The following is a 19,406-nucleotide window of genomic DNA, read 5'->3' on the forward strand; positions in this document are numbered from 1 at the left end:
AGAACATACTCGTTAGGGTACTTTAAAGGCATTCATTTATAGGAGAACAGTTGACTTAATCACTATAAATTACTCTTCTACAAAATAGTGCTTTTTAAAACCCAGTTTTATTATATACGCCCTGAAAACAATAGTACTTCACTAAAATATTCCCTTAGACCCCCCATGGTTCATGATGATATTCCAGTTAGTCTCCTATTAATAAGCGTCCACTAATATTGGAAGGTTTGACCCTTTGGAGCTCTTTCTGCCACCCAGTTATAAATCTTATCATTTGATAATGTCAAAACCATTAAAACACCCTTTTAAAGTCCAATGAGCGGAGGAGCTACAGAGTTGTGATGGTGGCAGATGATGTTTTTTCACAGTGAAAGGCACCTTTCACTGTGGAATTTCACTATAAGGAATTCGTAGTCTGATTTGGGATGGAATCCATGTCTGCCACTTTCTAACTCACCTCTGGTAAGTCACATAACCTTTGTGTGCCTCAGTTTCCTCACTGGTGAATATGGAAATAACACTCAGATCTATCCTGAGGATTCCCCATAAACCGCACTTCACAGTGTGTGACCTAGAATAGGCACTCCCTGTAGATTAACTTGCTTTCCTTTCTTGCTTGTCTTGCCACATGTTTTCACCATCCCAGTTATCTTTTTGGAAAACAAACATCCAGAATGACAACGTAAAATGAGGATTTCTCCCTGGACAGCCACATGCTTTATGTAACGTAAATCACCTACTCTAATTGCAGGTTATATCCAGGCATGTAGAGGACTTATGATCGCTGCTGTCAGCCTGGGCTTCTTTGGTTCCATATTTGCACTCTTTGGAATGAAGTGTACCAAAGTCGGAGGCTCCGATAAAGCCAAAGCTAAAATTGCTTGTTTGGCTGGGATTGTATTCATACTGTCAGGTAAATAGTAACTTTCTTCCAAACAAGGTACTTGATGATGTTAATGAAATCACACTAACCATAGTGCTTTCCCTCTAATATTTGTTAGGGCTGTGCTCAATGACCGGCTGTTCCCTATATGCAAACAAAATCACAACGGAATTCTTTGATCCTCTCTTTGTTGAGCAAAAGTAAGTACTCTTCTCAGTCTGTTTCCAGCTCACAGGAAGTGTATATAAATTAATATTCTCAACCAAGAGACATGAATTTCCTATATGACTTTTGAAAGTAAGACATACTGATAAATGGTAACTGATGACATCATTCAAGATTAAATGTGTCATATGCCACATACGCAAAATATGCATTTAATTAGTTTGCTAGTGTTGCAGTGTCTTGTCTCGAAACAGTTCAAGGCATCAAATTTAGAACTATAAACTTCATCGTCTGCTGTACATCATGAAACTGAGGTCAAGTAGAGGAAACGTGAAAGGTGTCAGATGGGGAGGAAAGAATGATGCGGTGTGCGAATAGAAAATTAAAACCTTGCTTTGATTGTTGCCCACTCAAAATGATATTTGCCAGATGCTAGTTTCTGGGTCTTTTAAATTTGCTGTATTAACTACTGTCTTAACAAGCTCCTCCTAATAAACCTTTATAAAGAAACTGTATACGATGCAAGGTTTTTGAAAAATGCTGTAGGAGCACGGCACCTTTACCCAAATGTGGCTGGTCAGTCTTGCAGATGAATGCTTTGGAATTAACAGATCAGTTTGCTTGTTGGTGTTGTTTTTAAACTATGGGCTGTTGCTTTTTATACTTTCCCTAGGCTTATTTCTTTGGATTGGGAAAACCCCAGGGATACCAAATCAGAATTAATATATTAAATATTTTGTCTTACCTAAGAATGTATCTACATCCCTCTTTAGGAAGCCTCACGTACGTGTGTGTGTATTGCTATCAATGAGGCTGGTAATTTTATTTTAGACTTCAGGTCAAATTTTATAGAATTTTTAAGAAGTATATTACTGAAATAGCTGGTCAGCTGGGCTTTACTTTTTTTCTGGTGGTTTTAGGAATCTTCAGGAAATTGATTTTCTAGTTCTGGCTTAAGTGTACCTTATGCATAAACAGTAAATGCTTATATCATGAAATAAAATGAAAATAATAGCTAGCGCATGTTGAGTCCCCACCAGGAGCCAAGCAGAGCACTGCAAATATTATTTTATTGTGTTATTTTATTTTATTCTTACAACAACCTTATAAAGTAGGTCCTCTTGGTACTCTTTTTTTAAATTGAGGAAAGAGGCCAAGTGATGTGTTCAAGGGAACTTGGACCAAACTAGTAGGCTGATTGAACTGGGATTCAAACCAGGCAGTTGAACTTCAGAACACTGGCTCTTAAAAGCATGATTTCTAATATTCCACTGTTTTGTAATTTTTGTGACAATATGCTACATGTACTGTTCATCAAGAGGTTTCTTTCGTCCTTTTTTTTTTTTTTTTTTTTTAAGAGTTAGGGCCTCTTTCTGTCACTCAGGCTGGAGTGTGGTGGTGTGATCTTAGTTGACTGCAGCCTTGCGCTTCTGCACTCAAGTGATCCTCCCACCTCAGCCCCCCGAGTAGCTGGGACATATATGTGCCACCACAACCAGATAATTTTTTTTTTTTTTTGAGATGGAGTTTTCGCTCTTGTTGCCCAAGCTGGAGTGCAGTGGTGCGATCTTGACTCACTGCAACCTCCATCTCCCGGGGTCAAGTGATTCTCTTGCCTCAGCCTCCTTAGTAGCTGGGATTACAGGCACGCACCACCATGCCCAGCTAATTTTTTTGTATTTTTAGTAGGGACAGGGCTTCACCATTTTGGCCAGGCTGGTCTCGAACTCCTGACCTCAGGTGATCCACCCGCCTCAGCCTCCCGAAGTGCTGGGATTACAGGTGTGAGCCATTGCGCCCGGCCCCGGATAATTTTTACATTTTTTAATGGAGACAGGTCTTGCTATGTTGCCCAGGGTTGTCTCCAGCTCCTGATCTTCAATGATCCTCCTCCCTCAGCCTCCCAAAGCACTGGGATTACAGGCATGAGCCACCATGCCCAGCCTTTTCTATACATTTAAAAATAGTTTTTATTCATAAATTTTATTAAATGGGAAAGAAAAACAAATTTTATTAAATGGGTTTTAGACCTCAATATAACTTTTTTATCCCCTGCCTATAATACAAAAACATGTCCTGATTTATTAATTTTCTCCTACTTATCTTTCAAATGAGATTTGCACAGATGTACATGGCAGGAAACATTGAAATAAAAACCAAGGCTGTATTTCTGAAGCTTAGAAATATTTTAATGATATTTAAAAGACATATTGTATTTAAATGATATATTTTTATTTTAGGGTTTGATATCATAAATATGCAGCAAACCTGTATTTCTCATGGTTTATTTTATTAAACACATTGCTCACTCTTCTGCATTATCTTTTCTATATTACTGGTTTTATTTTCCTGACAATTATTAAGGATATCTTTGTCTATATCTTAAAAATCATTGGACTCTTTCCTCAAATGGTCAAGGCTAATTTGTGTACAAACAATAACTTAAACCTATCTTTGCGTGACTGTTTTCTGTCCTTACTATAGCTCAGTCACCTAATTCAGTGTAGTGCCATTGGGATTTCTTATTCTCTTTTCAGATTTTGATTAAACTCAGTTCAGTAATTAGGTGCTATGAGAGGTTTTCCTCTTTTTCAACCTCTTGGTGCTACATTGAGGTATTCCATTCTCATTAGCTTCTTGGAATTTCTCTTTCTGTCTCTGCCTACCCACTCTCTCTCTCTCTCTCCCTCTCTCTGTCTGTCTGTATTCTCATCTGTAAAACAAAGATAATAATAGTATACCTCTCACAGAATTGCTGTGAGAGTTAAGAGAGGAGAGAGAGAGAGAGAGAGAGAGAGAGATGTGATTGGCACAGAGCAAACACCTTGTATTAGCTCTTATTGTGTTCTATTAATTATTATTAAGATTGCTTTTTAATTCTGTATAATATGTAAGATGTGGCTTATCTTTATAGATGCCTTTATTAGCTCTTTTCTGCGGTGGCTTAAAAATATAACACCTGCAATTCACCAATTTACCTAATGTAATTAAAAGCACAAGAACCAGGGGTCATGAAAAACAGCAGTGCTTATCCATTGGTAATATTTACAAATAACAGGCCCTTTGCATCAAGGTCTATAGAGAATATAGACTATAAAAAACCTGATATTGAGAACGAGTTGACTTCTTGAGATTAGGACTTTCCTTCATCTCTGTTTTCCCTGCAGTGCCTTTCACAAAGAAAGGTTCTCCATGATTTCAACAAAATCCAGTTGGATCAAGGAATTATCAAGGCCTGAGAATTGTAGATACCATCAGATTCTAATTTCCCACAATGATAGAAAAGGGGCATAAAAATGACATGACACCCACAAGAACTCAGACCTCATTTAAACAAAACACACTTGTATAAAAACTAATAAATTAACTAATATGACTTCATTTGGTTTCCATTTATCAACACCTTCTAGTAGACGGGATAAAAACTGGGAAGATGAATAAGCTATAAATTGGCTATCAGCACAAAATGAACTGATTTCCTAGCTCTCAAATGTCATCTTTAAAGCAATATTTTATTTTGGCTTATTCTAGGGATAGCACTTCTGTGGCTAGCATTTGCTGGAATTTGATAATTGATGCTTCTGGTTTTGTTTGTACATGAACTTAGAGAGGAATACGTTGTAGAATCAAAGCTTGTGGCAGGGCCAGTCCTAGGTAGGCTGGGATGTGGAGGATGCCACTATAGGAATGTTCTACGTCTTTGGTGTCTTAATCAGCTGGCATGAGAATTAAGTTCCTTGAGGTCAGAAAACGTCTATACAACTGTATCTTCTTTCCCTAGCACAGTACCTAGAAGTGAAATTCTTATGTGTAGACCTAGTCCTTTCAGAATTAGCAGAGAAAATTGTTGTCTCAGTGGATAGAGGGAGCCTCCCAGAGGATGGAGCAAGAAAGCTCTCTTCTTCCCATTATTATCTTATATTAATCTTACAAAAACTAGCTGCCACTAAATACCATCTCTCCCTGCAGGAGCATGTGTGTTTGGGCCCTTAGGAAGCGCAGTGAGAGACAGTGACTTGTCACATGTTCTAGTTTAAATTTCTGGTGAGCAAATACTTGCTCTCCAATACCCAACCCCTGAGGAAAAGAGTTTAGACCTCAGAGCATGGTTTTGTTGTTCTTGCTTTGCTGCTGCTCTTGTTTTTCCTTCAGATTTGTATGCCGTGTTAATTGGATCTTCTTTGTAGATTTCCAGGACAACTCTATATAAGGCACATCTTGGTTGCCCAAGTTAGGAAAACACAACTAAGCTCATGAACCAAGTTCCCTATACATTCCTGCTATATGCAAGGAACTCAACAGGAGCTTTGTTGATGAGGAAAAAATGAGTGGCTTCTAGCATGGACTTGGAGTAAAGATTGCAGCAGGCACATGGCAGGCAGTATTGCACTTTATGTTCAGTGGCTAGTTCCTCTAAAAGTCCTTCCTTTCCCACCACATATCTGGGAAGATTTTTCTTCCGAGCTACAATCATTTGACAGAACTGCAATCTGTAAAGAATTTCATCGTGTTTTGCTATTTCTCTATTTTTCCCTTTTGTTTTGCTTTTTTTCATTCGAGCTATGACTATGTTTGATGACTCCAGCATGAGCTCTTGCAGAGCCTTGAAAACTGTTTTTCAACTTTTCCGTTTAGGCTGTGTCAAACTAACTTCCTCCTTTTTATTAAAACAAAAACTAATGAATCTGAAAAAAAAAATCTCCTGCAAGCTTCTAGTAATAGGTACTCCTTAGCATGATTCACCATACCAGGATGTTGAAATTTAATTACGTTATTCCCACCATTGTTTTGTTATCCATACCACTAACTTTCTGAATGTTCAGCTTTGTTTTCTTAGATAAACCATTGCAAGTAAGAATTGATCAACATTAAGAAACTTCTTTTCAAATCATGCAAAGTTATACAACTTAACTGATTGCTCTGGTTGAGAAAGTAGAACAGAATTGTTATCTTAGACTTATTCTTTTTTTTTTGTATATGACATTTACCGTTAATATTTTGGCCCAGCTATTCTTGTGTTGGGGTCTTATCATCCTCTAGGCTTATTTCCAGACTTTTCAAAATCATGTCGCACTTCTCATTCCTGGCATGTATTTGGTTTCTACTTTAGGATTTAAGCTTTATATAATAAAATATTTTCACCATTGTGGATATTTAGTGGTTAGAAATAAACAACTACTTACTTTCTTTTTTTATTATTATTATTTAAGTTCTAGGATACATGTGCCCCACATGCAGGTTTGTTACATAGGTATACATGTGCCATGTTGGCTGGCTGTACCCATCAACTCATCATTTACATTAGGTATTTCTCCTAATGCTATCCCTCCCCCAGCCCCCCCCCCCGACAGGCCCCAGTGTGTGATGTTCCCCACCTTGTGTCCATGTGTTCTCATTGTTCAGTTCCCACCTATGAGTGAGAACATGTGGTGTTTGGTTTTCTGTCCTTGTGATAGTTTGCTGAGAATGATGGTTTCCAGCTTCATCCATATCCCTGCCAAGGACATGAACTCATCCTTTTTTATGGCTGCATAGTATTCCATGGTGTATATGTGCCACATTTTCTTAATCCAGTCCATCATTGATGGACATTTGGGTTTGTTCCAACTCTTTGCTTTTGTGAATAGTGCCGCAATAAACATACATGTGCATGTGTCTTTATAGTAGCATGATTTATAATCCTTTGGGTATACACCCAGTAATGGGATCACTCAGTCAAATGCTATTTCTAGTTGTAGATCCTTGCGGAATTGCCACACTGTCTTCCACAATGTTTGAACTAATTTACACTCCCACCAACAGTGTAAAAGCATTCCTATTTCTCCACATCCTCTCCAGAATCTGTTGTTTCCTGTCTTTTTAATGATCGCCATTCTAACTGGCATGGATGGTATCTCATTGTGGTTTTGATTTGCGTTTCTCTGATGAGCAGTGATGATGAGCATTTTTTAATGTGTCTGTTGGCTGCATAAATGTCTTCTTTTGAGAAGTGTCTGTTCATATCCTTTGCCCACTTTTTGATGGGGTTGTTTTTTTCTTGTAAATTTGTTTGAGTTCATTGTAGATTCTGGATATTAGCCCTTTGTCAGATGGGTAGTTTGCAAAAATTTTCTCCCATTCTGTAGGTTGCTTGTTCACTCTGATGGCAGTTTCTTTTGCTGTGCAGAAGCTCTTTAGTTTAATTAGATCTCATTTGTCTATTTTGGCTTTTGTTGCCATTGCTTTTGGTGTTTGAGTCATGAAGTCTTTGCCCATGCCTATGTCCTGAATGGTATTGCCTAGGTTTTCTTCTAGGGCTTTTATGGTTTTATGTCTTACATTTAAGTCTTTAATCCATCTTGAGTTAATTTTTGTATTAGGTGTAAGGAAGGGATCCAGTTTCAGCTTTTACATATGGCTAGCCAGTTTTCCCAGCATCATTTATTAAATAGGGAATTCATTCCCCATTTCTTGTTTTTGTCAGGTTTGTCAAAGATCAGATGGTTGTAGATGTGTGGTGTTATTTCTGAGGCCTCTGTTCTGTTCCATTGGTCTATATATCTGTTTTGCTATTAGTACCCTGCTGTTTTGGTTACTGTAGCCTTGTAGTATAGTTTGAAGTCAGGTAGCGTGATGCCTCCAGGTTTGTTCTTTTTGCTTAGGATTGTCTTGGCTATGTGGGCTCCTTTTTGGTTTCATATGAATTTTAGAGTAGTTTTTTCCAATATTGTGAAGAAAGTCAATGGTAGCTTGATGGGGATGGCACTGAATCTATAAATTACCTTGGGCAGTATGGCCATTTTCACGATATTGAGTCTTCCTATCCATGAGCATGGAGTGTTCTTCCATTTGTTCGTGTCCTCTTTTATTTTGTTGAGCAGTGGTTTGTAGTTCTCCTTGAAGAGGCCCTTCACATCCCTTGTAAGTTGGATTCCTAGATATTGTATTCTCTTTGAAGCAATTGTGAATGGGAGTTCACTCATGATTTGGCTCTCTGTTTGTCTGTTATTGATGTATAGGAATGCTTGTGATTTTTGCACATTGATTTTGTATCCTGAAACTTTGCTGAAGTTGCTTATCAGCTTAAGGAGATTTGGGGCTAAGACGATGGAGTTTTCTGAATATACAATCATGTCATCTGCAAACAGGGACAATTTGACTTCCTCTTTTCCTAATTGAATACCCTTTATTTCTTTCTCTTGCCTGATTGCCCTGGCCAGAACTTCCAACACTATGTTGAATAGGAGTGGTGAGAGAGGGCATCCCTGTCTTGTGCCAGTTTTCAAAGGGAATGCTTCCAGGTTTGCCCATTCAGTATGATATTGGCTGTGGGTTTGTCATAAGTAGCTCTTATTATTTTGAGATGTGTTCCATCAATACGGAGTTTATTGAGAGTTTTTAGCATGAAGGGCTGTTGAATTTTGTCGAAGGCCTTTTTTGCATCTATTGGGATAATCATGTGGTTTTTGTCGTTGGTTCTGTTTATGTGATGGATTACGTTTATTGATTTGCATGTGAACAACTACCTACTTTCAGTCAAATTATCTCATTCTTGTTGTCAAGTTGAATGGACACTAGACAATGTAAGAAGTAAATTTCTAGGCTATACAGATTTTCCTGGGTGAGGTTGAAAAGAATATTGACCTCATCAGGTGACCTTGTCAAGATATTTAATTTCTCTCTCCTATACTTATTATAATTTAATACATTATGGATGTTTGTTTATTTAAGTTTACTCCATTCATGAGTTATTTGGAGGATGAACTAATGTTGGTAGTGATCTCACACATTCTCAGATAGGAGATTCCAGATAAGTGCCAAGTGGTAAGAACAAAACAGAGTTCAACTGTTCAATATTAAGAAAGTGTTACTCAGTGGTTTCAGTTTGTTCAGAAGTAGTGCAGGCCACCTCAGATCACCAGAATTACTTAGATGCTTTTGTTATGCTAGCATGACCTAAAAATCTGCTTGGGAACTAAATATTTGGCGCTCTCTTTGGTTTTTACTGACTAGTGCGTGACATCATGATTTCTGCCAGTGTGCCCTGCTTTCTGGTAATTCAGCTCTTACCCCCATTGCTCCTCTCCTTTTTACATCCTGGCTAACCTCTGATCAGCCTTCAGAACCTGCATTTTGGGCGGGGTGTCCCTGTTTTGGGTGCTCCCTTTCTACCTCGTGCTTCCATCCTAACCCTACTGGGTGGTTTGCACCTGCTTATTTATTGGTTGTTCTCCTAAAGAAGACCACAAGTATCTAGAAGTCGAAACCATGTGTTGCTCACTTTGGAATCTCTTGTAGTGGACCCATGCTCCATGATCCTTACAGCAAGGATGGTAAATCTGCAGTGGTGTAGGACTGTCTGTCTGTCTGCATATCTCCTAGAATGGTAAGACGGAGTGTGCTTGTGGTGATCGCTTAAAGGAACAGGGAGAGGCAGCATGGCACACTGTTCAAGAATAAGGACTCTGGATCCAGGCTGCCTGAGAGTAAACCCTCGCTCTGCCACTTTCTAGCTGTGTAACTTTGAAGAAGTTACTTACCCTTTCTGTGCCCAGTGCCCTTCATCCGTAGAATGAGGATAATACATACTAGGAGGCTGTTGTCCGGATTAAATGAGATAGTATTCTTCAACTGTTTAGAATCATGCTAGTTCATAGTAAACACTTACTAAATGCTAGCTACTATTTTTAGGGATACTGACCCTAATGCAGAGTATATTAATGTATAGTATATTACCTTATGTAGTCTATTAAGGTTAGCCACAGAGAAATGTATGTTGAAATGTTGGAGACCTAGTAGAAGAGACAATTGTTTTAAGACACGTGGCTCTCAAGTAGAAGGCACGTTTGAAGGGGACCTAGCATGAAACTATAAGGCTTGGCTGGGTGCAGTGGCTCATGCCTGTAATCCCAGCACTTTGGGAGGCCAACGTGGGTGGATCATTTGAGGTCAGGAGTTCAAGGCCAGACTGGCCAACAAGGTGAAACCCTGACTGTACGAAAAATACAAAAATGAGCTGGGTGTGGTGGCAGGTGCTTGTAGTCCCAGCTACTCAAGAGGCTGAGGCAGGAGAATCACTTGAACCCGGGGGGTGGAGGTTGCAGTGAGCTGAGATCGCACCACTGCACTCCAGCCTGGGCAACAGAGGGAGAGAGACTCTGCCTCAAAAAATAAATAAATAGATATAAAATAAAATAAATAAGGCTTGTGTAATTTAAAAATTGTTGGTCACCTCTGTCATAGCATTGAGTTAGCGATAAGTAATAATTTAAAGTTGTCAACTGGATACTCTTGGTTCAATTCTAAAATGTGTTCAGGTAGGTTACTTGAAATCCGAATAAAATGTCAGATACACCTCTTTTTTGAGACGGAGTCTTGCTCTGTCGCCCAGGCTGGAGTGCAGTGGTGAGATCTTGGCTCACTGCAAGCACCGCCTCCTGGGTTCACGCCATTCTCCTGCCTCAGTCTTCTGAGTAGCTGGGACTACAGGTGCCCGCCACCGCGCCCGGCTAATCTTTTATATTTTTAGTAGAGACGGGGTTTCACCATGTTAGCCAGGATGGTCTCGATCTCCTAATGTCAGATTCACTTTTGATTGACCCAAGCTTCTTTTGCTGCAAGTCCATCTGTATATTTTTACCTCAACACAAAGCCACTTACACCCACATCCACACATGGATTCCTGACCCATGCTTAGCAATACTGGCCATGCCCTAAGGCATCTCAGGACAGTATTTGTTATTTTAGGAATTTCCCATCTTGAAGCACAGCCTTCTCTGTGATGTCAGTTTATTCAGACCTCAAAGTCTGCATGTAAACCTGTTATTGTGCCTACTGTAACTATTATGACTCGGCGCCTCATTTCTCACTTACGGCCAAGCAAACCCCCCAATTATCCACACACGAATGGAGATCAATGGCATGGATGGTGCTAAGCAACTGATTTGGTTTTGAATTGAACTATGTGACTTTGGGAACATGAGATGTTCCTTTTACATTACAGTTTACTTTGGCTAACAAAGATTAGCCAACATTAGATTTAGTCCTACTGTGGATGGTTTTTAAATTTCTGTGAATAATTTTCAAGAATTAGTACTTCTGTGTAGACACTCACTGATCACTTTACACACTATTAGAGAGGCAGGTGGTGGAGAGGAGAAGGGTGAGGTTTTGGAGTTTGGCTCAGCTCAGATCCTGGCCCGGGCCGTGGTCCTGGCCCTTACTCTACTGTTATATTAGGTAGATTGTGGTTGCCTTGACTGGATAACAGAGGTAATATTTCCTGTTCTGAATGTTAAGAGGATTAGAGAAGATAACATACTGGGGAGATATTGGCCCAAAGATATGAAATTTCAGTTAGATAGGAGGAATAAAATATATACATAATTTAAAAATGTATATATATATATACACACACACACACATACACACATATGTGTATATATATATATAGACCAGTTTTATAACTATTTATAAATTCATTTCAGCATTCCTGATTGCCTAAATATGTTTCCTGAATTTACCTTTGGACAATTTGTAACATATTAGGTTGGTGCAAAAGTAATTGCGTTTTTGTCATTACTTTTAATAGCAAAAACTGCAATTACTTTTGCACAGACCTAATATATCTGCTTCCCTAATTAGTTAATGAGCTAAATAAAATCCTTGAAACATGTTCATTTTAGAAAATACAAAGAAAACGTCTAGAAACCATCCACCACAGTGACACATGGTAGGTAATCAATCAATGTTACCTGTTATTAATATATACAATTTATAGAATTCTGAACTACCCTAATGAAAATCACAGTCATGGAAGGATAATGGGCATATGTCTGTTATAATCTAGCCACAGAAAAGCAGTTTTTTTTGTTTAGGTACCCCCTTCCAAATGTCTTTATTTTAGGTTTCCTAAATGTAAGAATTCTCTATGAAGTTTCCATATATAAGTAGACCCTTATAATTTAAATTTTTCCATCCTACTTTAGCCACCATTTGGGAGGCACCTGTCACTATTTTGCAAGTCTTGTTGGATGCCTTGGGTAGGAAGTCCTTTGGCATCTGCCAGGCAGTGGGAGAGAACCCAGCAGAGGGGGAGGCTGAGCATCTCATAAGAGAGACTGGACCATGGCAGCCTCAGAGAGATACGCAGGATCAGCGGGCACCCCACATAACTGGGGCCCCAAAAGAATGAGGCGTATTTTGGGGAAATGCTGATAATTGCTGTAGAATACTTATATAAAAATAAAATCAATTCATGCAGTTATATAGATCTTAGATTATAGATTATATTTAATATAAGACAATGCTCTGAAGAAAAAGTTTTATGTTAGACCAATAGAATTCAATTTTGAAATGTTAACTTTGATAATATATGAGTGTACTTTCTGGATTTTAAACTTTGTAAAAAAAACCTGTGTAGTTATTTTAAGGTAATTGGAAAATGCATTTTGGCTGTTACTACTCTTGATTAAAATGAGGAGCAGGACAATATGTTTGAAAAAAACACAATATTGAAGGATAACAAAAGACCTGGCTCCTAGCTCTGTGACCTTCAGCAAGGTCGCTTCACTTCTCTGGGGATCTTAAAAGGATGAGGTGCCTTCGTTTGTTAAAACCGATCTTGCTTTGCTTTGGGAGTGGCTGCTCTTTCCTTTTTCAGCTCCAACATGCCCTGATTTTAATTGGTATCCTCACCTCTTTTTGTGCCGGAAGAAAAGGCAGCCCAAGGGCATTCAGTAAAAAATCCTGTGCCCTGAAGCTCCTGAGCCACTGAGAACTTAATGAGCCAGGGAGAGAGACAACTCCCATCTTTCTGAAATGACAACTAAAAATATGTTGCATTGATTGGGTTTTTTATATTTATAAAATCTTTTACTTAAAGTGTACATAAAAGGATGATGGCATGACAAGAGCTTCGGTGTGGAATCACAGTTATGGGTTTTAAATCCTGGGTCTACCATTTACTTGGCTGAGACATGAAGGAACAAGTAATTTAATCTCCCAGAGCCTTAGTTTCCTCATTTGTAAAATGAGGATAGTAATACCTATCTCCCAGGCTTGTGATGAAGATTGAATATGGTAATATTTGTGAAAAAATCTTAGCACACACAGAAAAGTCCTAGTACAATGAGCTGACAGTAATCGTAGCTATTGTTAGCTACTACGGACATTGACTTGAACCACATCTGAGCGTGTTTGGGAGAACCACGGTAATGTTTACTTTGCAAAAACATGCTCTTTTTATTGTTTGATCACACTTTACTGTAATTATTGGTTTAATGTCTGACTATCCCCACTAGACTATACAATCTGGATCTGTGAGCCAGGGCCATGTCCCTCTTATCTGCCCTGAACACCTGATTAGCACAATACCTGGCATGTCATTTCTGTGTAGGTAACCAGAGGAGGTTACACCAGCTCCCCATGGATGGCAAACCTAACTCAGAATAGGGATTTGGGTGCCAGGAAGACAAAAGCAGGAGGTGAAAATAAGTTGTTCAGCATTCCATTTCCTTAGGATTACTCTAAATGGCTAAACTACAAGTTGAAGTATGAAATGCATCAGAATCAAGGTCTCCAGGTTGGTGTAGCCCTGGCCAGCTCAACATGAAATGAGAGCCGTGGGCAACAGCCTACAGCACCACATACAGCCGGGTGGAGAGTGACTTCACCTTAGATCTTTATGGTTTCTTCTTTGAGAAAATAATAAGTGGTTATCTGTGTTTTAATTTCTATTAGAAGTAAATTTGTTCCACATTCCTTGTTTCTAAAGCCACTCAGTGACTTTAGTAATGGGTATTGAAGTTATACGTGCAGCTTTTGATTAGTCCATCATCAAGATCCTCTAAAAACAATGTTTTCCTCCATAAATGAAGTTCTGTCCTCAACCTGAAAGTCATGGATATGGATTGGTCCAGTGTCATGTAGATTTGCAACCTTTCAGAATAATGAAGAAACTTTGGTATTAGTCATAAAGAGGGCACACTCTGAGCAGGAAGGCTGGCCGAGGGCCAGGAGGATATTGTTCACAAAAGACCTGCAACAGAGAATCTGAAATTTGGATAATCTTACCAAGGTGTTGAAATCAGCTTCTTAGTGTTACCGAAAAGGAAGAAAGATTTCCAGACAGAGACTAAATAAGTCTCCTAATCAATGTGAAAGAATATGTGCCTTGGGAACAAACTGGAGTGGATATTATGTTCATCTCTTTCTCAATCCTGTCTTTCAATAACACACGTCAGGTTTTTTTTGTTATTGTTTTTTAAATTTATTTTTATTTTTATTTATTTGTGTGTGTGTGTGTGTGTGTGTGCACATGTACCTCTAAGTTCTAGGGTACATGTGCACAACATGCAGGTTTGGTACATAGGTTTACATGTGCCATGTTGGTTTGCTGTACCCATCAACTCGTCATTTACATTAGGTATTTCTCCTAATGCTATCCCTCCCCCAGCCCCCCACAACAGGCCCCCGTGTGTGATGTTCCCCACCCTGTGTCCAAGTGATCTCATTGTTTAATTCCCACTTGTGAGTGAGAACATGTGGTGTTTGGTTTTCTGTCCTTGTGATAGTTTGCTGAGAATAATGTTTTCCAGCTTCATCCATATCCCTGCAAAGGACATGAATTCATTCTTTTATATGGCTGTATAGTATTCCATGGTGTATATGTGCCACATTTTCTTAATCCAGTCTATCATTGATGGACATTTGGGTTGGTTCCAACTCTTTGCTATTGTGAATAGTGCTGCAATAAACATATGAACACATGTCAATTTTTGCCAGATACACACGGAGAGGTGTGAATTAAAGTCACTGTTGAGTAAGTCTGTGATATGTGTCTTTCAACAGAAAGAAGGAAAAGTCTCTGAAAGAACAAACAAGAGCCTTCACATCCAAATTGTTAAAAAAAAAAATAATGGGGTAGATGTATGGTTTCTGAAATCATCTCCAAATGGATACTGTCTATTAAATGTTTGTCTCCAACATAATTCACACTGAAATTCAAATGGGAATGATTTTTTCCTTGGAATAGAGTCAATATGTAGTGACTTAAGATATTTTTCAAAAAGGGCCATGTGTGGTGGTTCACACCTGTAATCTCAGCCCTTTAGGAGGCTGAGGTGGGTGGATCACCTGAGGTCAGGAGTTCGAGACCAGCTTGGCCAACATGGGGAAACCCCGTCTCTACTAAAAATACAAAAATTAGCTGGGCATGGTGGTGCACACCTGTAATCCCAGCTACTCGGGAGGCTGAGGCAGGAGAATCGCTTGAACCCGGGAGGTGGAGGTTGCAGTGAGCTAAGATTGCACCACTGCACTCCAGCCTGGGCGACACAGTGAGATTCCATCTCAAAAAAGAAAAAGATACATAAAAAAGGATATATTTTAAAAGATATTAAATATTAATATAAGCCAAACTCATGATTCCTAAATGTCTCCAGAAAGTTTCAATATGGCTTAACATAGACCCAATTCCTCATCCGCCTGGGTAATTTATCCTGTGATTTGTAGCAATACTGTGTCTGTGTTTGTAATGCTCCTTTCAGTGAACTCATTGTGCCAAGCTATGCTTATGATTTCTATCATCTTCATCCCCCAACTGGCCACTATTAATAATTAGATATTTATTTATTTGTAATCAACCATGGTATCTGGCACTGGCATTCTATTTTAGTGAAGCTCAATATTTTCAGAAAAATCTCAGACCATGTTTTCAGGGCATATTTACACTAAGAGTAATATTAAGGTATAGTTTCAGGAGAGAAGATAGCCTAACCTGTACTGGGAAAAAAACAGAGAAAAATAGAAAGCGTTATACAATTATAGTCATCCTGTAATAATGTACTTCATGCAGAATTTTTCAGTTATGCTCATTCCTTTAGTTGTCTGCAGTAAAAAGGATGCCAACAGACAGATCTGATGCCATCTTCTAGGATTTCCAGGTGTTTCAGGGGCCAAATGACATGCACCTCCAGTTTGGCAGGCATGCTGCTTGTTGTCTGTGCATAATCTCATTAAAACAACATAAAAGCAGGGCTGATTGCAGAAATCCAGGGCATCTTTTTCAGGTGTGTAACACAATATTTAATGAAAGTATCTTTTCTGAAACTCCCAGGTCAGCACTCCTGATTTGGCCAGCTCTTTTTTCACCTGTGGACTTCGCTGCTCAGTTCGCGCGCACACGCGTGTGTGTGTGTGTGTGTAGACTGAGGGTATTTTTCCTCGCTTATACAAACCCTCTGTCTCTGCCATTGCCCCTTAAGGGAACCCGCTGAAGTTTCTCAGATGCCAGAGCACAGTTAGTGCTCCAGGGCAGGAGGGGCTTCCCCCTAGTTATTCTGTTGCAGCTGTTCCTTGCCCCATCAGTCACCCTGATGTCCCAGGAAAGGCAACACAAGAGTGAGTAAAGAAAGGGTCACAGAGCAGCATTTCTTGTGCACGTAACTCCATCCCAACTGAAAATGCACAAGTGGGCCCCATGTCCCTGATCAATGTGATATGTGTCTTAAAATACTGAGGTTCACTAAAATAGGATGCCAGTGCCAGGTACCATGCATGCTTGATTAAAAGCACGCCCTGCTTCCTGCTCCCCTGGCTAGTGATGGGCCCACCCTATTACACCACCCTGCCTGCGACTCAGACCACACCAGAAAGCCTGCCCATGTGCAGAGCCAGAGTTCAGAGATAGTGACACTTCAAGTAGGCAGGGGTGCAGCAAGGCTCAGGACGAACCCAGGCAGCATTGGGTGGCCTTGATCTGATACCGAAGCCTGGCCTCAGCTCTTGAACTTGGCTCCCCTGCACCCTGAGGAAGGAACTAACCTTGGGCCCTGTCTTGCCTTCCCCTGGACCTCTTACTCTCTTGCCTCATCTCCCCTATGGATTCTGTGCAATCAAAACAGACCCTCCGACCCTGGCTTTATTTTACACTGAAAAGCACCAAGATTTCTTTTGCCTTGCAATGGAAGTTTATGGGCCCCAAATAAGAGTTACTCTTTGTAAAAACAAACAAACAAAAACCTAAAATCAACCTATTCCTCTGGAGAAAGCTAAACAAACATGAGAACACACATAGTCCCTGAAATTTTGGTGTACTTTTCTCATTCCTTGTTCTCTGGGTGAATATATCTCCCCTGAAAGGATTTCCTCTAGTCCGCTACTGCAAGTGATCTTGTTTTTTGTCCTCAGTAGCACTGTTCATACCTTTGTTTCGTGGCCTTCCCAGGGGAAGTACTGTCTTGTTTATCTTTGCATCTGTTCCTGCTGCGGTCATCGGCAGAGCACTGTCACCTGCCATATGGGAGATCCTTAATAGCAATTTATCACTAAATGATAGCTATTGATTCATTTCCCCACTAGACTGCAGCAATTAGTGACGATTTGCACATAGCAGGTGCTTAATAAACATTTACTAAATTGAACTAACATGAAAGCAAAAGCAACCTTTTGTTTTCTAACTAACTACAGTCTGCCTAAATGATTTGCACTGCAGAACAGAACAAATAGATGGAAAGCTTGGCAAGGTTAAGGCAGCGTGCAGAGGAAAGGTGCTGGCTGAGTCAGGAGACCCTGGCTGTGACTACTTTTGCTTTGACTTTGCCCCCGTGGATGCCCTCATTTCCTTTCAGGATGTTGGGATGGTCTAATGGCTATAAAAACACTTTGGGAAGAGTTTACAGCATTTTACAGACACAAGGTGTTATTATTTCCTTTACAATTTTCAATAGCAAAAAAAACATAATGAGCATTTAGTAAATGTTGACTATCAGTGTTAAATACTGTTTACTCTCCAAATAAGTGAGCTGTAATACTTGTGTAATGCTTTCTCACAGGTATGAATTAGGAGCCGCTCTGTTTATTGGATGGGCAGGAGCCTCACTGTGCATAATTGGTGGTGTCATATTTTGCTTTTCAATATCTGACAACAACAAAACACCCAGGTATGAAAAAGAGACAAAAATGACCTGTTAAAAAGTAGAATGCTATCATAAATCATTACATGTGGAATAAATTACAGATAGTTCATATGATTCTTAGAAACTTCCAAAATCTGGATTGGAAAAGGTTAGCAGTACAGTTAATTTTTTAAAGTTTTACCATGACTATATTCCAAAGAAAATTCTAACGTAGAAATAAGGGTCTGAATATGAGGACATGTTCTTCACGTTGGCCTCATCATAATTTTCCTCTAGGTAGGCAGGAATGTTGATGGCCTCTACTAAGTCTCCTAGCTTCCAGGAGGGTGAGTTTTAACACATGGTTTTGTAAGAGGATAACTGAACAAATGACCAAGTCATGAGTTTCTTCTGCAGAGATTCTCCATCCCACTCAGAAATGACACTGAAAATACTTCTTGGGGCAAGAGGAGAGAAGAAAGCTATCTAAGAAAGAGGAAGATTTACATTTAGATATTGGCAGAGACAGGCTGAAACAGTTTCTTCCCATTTTTGTTTGCCCTATGTGTAGAATAGAATCTACCAAACTATGTTTTACCTTTCAGATACACATACAACGGGGCCACATCTGTCATGTCTTCTCGGACAAAGTATCATGGTGGAGAAGATTTTAAAACAACAAACCCTTCAAAACAGTTTGATAAAAATGCTTATGTCTAAAAGAGCTCGCTGGCAAGCTGCATCTTGAGTTTGTTATAAAAGCGAACTGTTCACAAAATGATCCCATCAAGGCCCTCCCATAATTAACACTCAAAACTATTTTTAAAATATGCATTTGAAGCATCTGTTGATTGTATGGATGTAAGTGTTCTTACATAGTTATATACTAATCATTTTCTGTTGTGGCTTTCTATAAAAAATAAACAGGTTATTTACAGGATTTGTAAAATGTTTTCTACATTTATATAGAACATGAAAAGCATTTAGTACCAAAGGTTCAAGAAGTATTCGTACTCTAGCCTTTTTAATCATTCATAGATAGAAGTCTTTGTACCCACTCCTTATGTTTCTTTTCATTCATAAACAAACAGGTATATAAGGAACAATGTCTTATAAACAGCATGGGGGCAATCTGAGAATATTCCTCAAAAGGTGTCCAGGTTAAATAGACATGTTACTGGCTGCACACAGGCAAATTCTACTTTGCTTTTTTTTTTTAGTATTCTACAACATTTATTTAAAAAGGTAAATCTTTTTGTTGAAGCAGCAAGTTATCTGGTAGAACTTAACTTCTACAGGATCAGCGAGGATCTTGCTCATTCATGGCCATATCCACATGCCCATGGCCGCTCAGTAGATTGTTGAAAAAGCAAAGCCACACCATTCTCTTTGATGTATGCAGAGAGTTACGTAGCAGGGGATGTTCTCTGATTTATTCCACTGGCACCATTAGTGAATATTTAGTTGTTTTCATAAATGAT

At 39.2% G+C, this 19,406-nt stretch overlaps 1 protein-coding gene across 2 annotated transcripts in view; it reads left to right on the plus strand.

Moving 5' to 3' along the window:
• Window positions 1-18,865, plus strand: part of CLDN10 (claudin 10) — a 145,268-nt gene extending 126,403 nt beyond the window's left edge. For both annotated transcript variants that reach the window (XM_009427137.4, XM_509702.8), the window contains exons 2-5: window positions 752-913; window positions 1,002-1,083; window positions 17,863-17,970; window positions 18,531-18,865. In XM_009427137.4, coding sequence (XP_009425412.1) covers window positions 752-913; window positions 1,002-1,083; window positions 17,863-17,970; window positions 18,531-18,645 — 467 coding nt within the window. In that variant the 3' untranslated portion in view covers window positions 18,646-18,865. The remainder of the gene's footprint in view (window positions 1-751; window positions 914-1,001; window positions 1,084-17,862; window positions 17,971-18,530) is intronic.
• Window positions 18,866-19,406: the final 541 nt, after the last annotated feature.

Source organism: Pan troglodytes, chromosome 14, assembly GCF_028858775.2.
Source record: "Pan troglodytes isolate AG18354 chromosome 14, NHGRI_mPanTro3-v2.0_pri, whole genome shotgun sequence".
Lineage (NCBI taxonomy): Eukaryota > Metazoa > Chordata > Mammalia > Primates > Hominidae > Pan > Pan troglodytes.